General features: G+C 32.8%; 1 protein-coding gene across 1 annotated transcript in view; it reads right to left on the bottom strand.

The window, feature by feature from the left end:
* LOC106461417 (ras-related protein Rab-23-like) overlaps positions 1-4316 on the bottom strand; it is a 20768-nt gene that overhangs the window by 5988 nt on the left and 10464 nt on the right. Inside the window, exons 6-7 of the mRNA XM_022388371.1 lie at positions 3037-3116; positions 2020-2102 (exon numbers count right to left, since the gene is read on the bottom strand). Of these exons, the coding sequence (XP_022244079.1) occupies positions 2020-2102; positions 3037-3116 (163 nt within the window). The remainder of the gene's footprint in view (positions 1-2019; positions 2103-3036; positions 3117-4316) is intronic.

The following is a 4316-nucleotide window of genomic DNA, read 5'->3' as shown; positions in this document are numbered from 1 at the left end:
TGTCGTTGATAGTTGTTAGGTCGTTATTGATTATAAAATTATTTAGAATTGCTCCTGTGTGATGAGTGTGTGTCATGGTTGTGTCGTTGTTAGGTCGTTATTGATTATAAAATTATTTAGAATTGCTCCTGTGTGATGAGTGTGTGTCATGGTTGTGTCGGACCTAACAATTATAATCAATAACAATTATTTAGAATAACGACACAACCATGACACACACTTATCACACAGGATCAATACAAAATAATTTTATAATCAATAACGACCTAACAACTATCACCGACACAACCATGACACACACTTATCACACAGGATTAATTCTAAATAATTTTATAATCAATAACGACCAAACAACTATCAACGACACAATCATGACACACACACTCACCACACAGGAGCAATCAATAACGACCTTATAAAATTATTTAGAATTGCCCCGTTCCTGTTGGTCTTTCTACAATTAAAATCTACGTGTTTGCTGTTTAAGTCACCTATTATTATTGTTTTCGGTAACTGTGAGTAAATCGAGTTTAATGTTTGAGTGTCTGGTTTGTCTTTAGGTGAAACGTATATACTTACTAGGGTTGTTGCTGGTGTACTGTTAGTGTGGATATTACATAAAATAATTTCGTTTTGGGATTTTATGTTTATTTGTGGTATTGTTACATGTAGTTCTGTTTTGTATAATAAGCTTGTCCCTCGTGTACCACTTGTTTATAGTTTATAGTTGTAAAAATGCTTAGGTGACCTTGCGGGCGCATTTTAGCCACCCTTAGTGGGGGCTACACCATCTAGATAACCACCATCTAGATAACCGAACCATTCCGAGTCCGCCTGCTACTTTTGGGCTACTAGCTCCAAAACAATGGGAAGGGTTAGCTAGACAAAAATATAGATATACATACAATACTTCACCCGGCACCACTCGATACTAAGAGTGGCCAGAAACACAACATTCGGATTCAACGACCCTGAAAACCACCTATTAGACCTTATCATGCCTGGCTAACTTTCCGGAAGCATTTAAGACCAGCTTTGTACCCCCTTTGGTAGGTGAGCTACGCTATTTAGATAAATACACCTTCAGGAGACCCGTACGCTTGCCAAATTTTGTCCTACTAGCTCCAGTCTTATGGGAGGAGTTAGTCGAGAATACATACATACAAAGCTACAAGTTGAACTGATAAATCACGCTAAGTCGCTAACTAACGTTGCGTATAATCCAAGAGAATGACACTGTCACAAATGTTGTATGCAGCGAAGCGAAAAATAAGTATTAGTTTTACAGTCGAAGATGAACGTTCCCTTGCAATAGAGTAATTGGAATAATGTATCTAAACTCAGCTACATATGAAAAACTGAATACGAATCAATTTTGTATAGTTTATTTTTACTGTTTTCATAAACTAAAATGTTCAGCTGACAATGTTTCATGCATAAAGGTTATATATGTATTAACGCTTAAATAGATGTATATTTCTGTAGATGTATGGATACACATACTATATGTAATGTGGTCTCTCAATTACACTACTATTTGTTTTGATAAAAGAGTTAGCACAAAGAATCGCATATAAAGTGTAATAGACTTAAAATAAGTCAACTATTCGAAAGCGCTCGAGTTTTGGGTCTTATTTTAAGTCTACTACTATTTGTTACTATTTTACAGATAAGAGTAAAAATGTTTTACAAACAGACAATATTATCTTTTAAATAATTACTTAGATACTCGAAGAGTTACTCAGATATTAAATAAAAGACCCTTATCTGTAGATAAAAGAAATCACTCAATTGCTAACATGTCAGCTTTAATAAAGGCGCAAACCTAAACATTAGTTATCTGCTAACTTTAATTTTAATTTCATATAATCTTAAATATAAGTTTTCTTATTAAATGCACCATAGATTTCGGCACACAAATTTCACTAGTGATAAAGTTTTACTATCTTTGTTTAGATCATTCAGTACTTGTATAAAATACACATTTTCATGACAGACAACGTAATCAAGATTGTTTACCCTCATTCACGTTGACATTCTCTTTCACAGACGTTCTGTAAATCGGAACCCTCAGTTTCCTGGTCAAATTTTCGACTTCTTTGCTGCGGAACAAAAACTAAGTTCAATTTTAGATTTTTAGTTTATTTGTTATTAAGAACAAAGCTACACAATGGGCTATCTGTGCTGTGCCCACTACGGGTACAGAAATCCAATTTTTAGCGTTATAATCCCACTGACTTACTGCTGAACCACTGGGGTGAAGCGTAATATTAATTAATTGCACATTTAAAAATATAAAAAATTACAATCGCGTGAATGTAAATTTTGTGTTTTACAAATGGAATGCTTAAAACGTTTATTATTCTACTTTTTACAATAAATTTTCGAATCTTACTCTCTCAATTAAAGACAATACTGGAAAATGCTAAAATCAAATTAACTTCTACGGTGCAGTTAGTAAGCCACTCTTGATTAACTGCTATAGTTACGCTCACTTGAACAAAAAATTAATTTGTGTTTACTATCGAACAATTGTGGAATAGAGCTTAACAATGTTTAAAAGGAAGTACAGATCATTCAGCTTAGCAAGCTGTCTGAGAAGAATACTAACGTCATGTTTACCATATAGTTATCAAATGCGTATATCAAATTACATTAGAAATCATAGAAATGTGATTCTATTTGATAATATATGTAAAAACCTTAAACGATTCATTGAAAAGAAAAGCACTTTAAGTGTTACCGATAATTGTTTGAAGTAATACCAAACGTGTGTTAATTTTCTGCAAGGTTAACATTCTGTTATTTTAAAGTATCTCTAGTACAAACACTGACTTAATTTCGTGTACAAACGCCACTAACCCTTGTGAAAGCGGAACTCGAAATGTATTAAATACCTCTAACGTTTGTCGTTTATTTATACATAATACATTTACACAGTTTGGGAAATAATAGTCTACAATACGACATTTATAAACTTAAAATATAATGATGTTCATTCTAAGACAGTTTTAATCAGTTTCTAATTTTGCTTACCTTGCGATAACAGACTCGTGAATCATATCGATTTTGTTCTGAACAATAACCATAGGTATTACTCCACACTCGTTTTCAACCTACAAATACACATAAAACTCTCTTCGTATTCGTGATTTGTAGTGTAATAATGCTTATGTGATTATGATAATAACAACAGTTTTGTTTGTTTGTTGTTTCAGCACAAAGCTGCATGTCTGTTTTTATGTAATGGGTCGGATTCTTTACAGTAGGTATCTGTGACTTGTTGGCGATAAATTTCAACAATAAATAAACAGCACACAGTCCACTGAAAATAATATATTAAAAAGAGTCAAACGTATATATAAATGTTCGTTATACTCTTGGTTATCACGCTTGTATCCAGAACTTTAAATAATCGTCTCTATTTCGTCAAAGTCCATACAGGCTGCTTCAGTTACTTTAGAACCCAATTTGACAAGACGAATTAATCTTCCTGCTCTGTGGTTACAATACAGTCTGTGATAATTTCATTTTAAAAACCGCCATTATACGCTCTCTATGGCTAAACTCACAATCACTCATTCTAGATCTGTTTATCTATTGAACTAAATTTCAGACGCGTAATTATACCCCGACACAGGTTTAGACATTTCCACACATTAGATATTATGATGCAATAATACTCAATTAAGACAACGAGAAAAACTCAAAAGGTTCTAGTGACATGACGCAATAATACAACAATCACCAATTCACAACAGTTGAGCTACACAACGCATCATTCATACATAATTACGTAAACAAACCTGCGATATACTATCACTCTAAGAATAACTAAATTTAACACTGGCGCTTTACTTAAATTGAAACAGTCATGTATATCTAACACTGCACCATGGTTATTTGTTCTGTGCTCACCTCAGAGATCGAAACATATATTTGGCGTTATAATCCCCCAAACTTACCCCAGAGCCACAATCGAAGTGATTTCACTTGAATTGAGATACACACATTAGTCTCACTTGTATATTAACTGAAGTGAAAGTAAATTAGCATTTTTTAAAAATATATAATAACAAACGGTATTTTTTATATATGGCTTAATTTCACTAATGTTGCTTTAACCATAGTGATTAACAAAATTCTTACTTTTTAAACCAAAAATAATAAGGTACACAACAAACTGTTAATTTCATAAAACAAAGTATAAATCAAATTAGAGATTACTTTTTCCCCGTTGAGTGAGTCTTTAAAGAAGTTTGCTTGATAACACAGGCCTGCGATGGTTTTAATTTCTTGAAATTTTTACATGTTCT

The sequence above is a fragment of the Limulus polyphemus genome, unplaced genomic scaffold (assembly GCF_000517525.1).
Source record: "Limulus polyphemus unplaced genomic scaffold, Limulus_polyphemus-2.1.2 Scaffold954, whole genome shotgun sequence".
Classification (NCBI taxonomy): domain Eukaryota; kingdom Metazoa; phylum Arthropoda; class Merostomata; order Xiphosura; family Limulidae; genus Limulus; species Limulus polyphemus.
The sequence above is the reverse complement of the archived record's forward strand: the minus strand, read 5'-3'. Positions and strand labels throughout refer to the sequence as shown.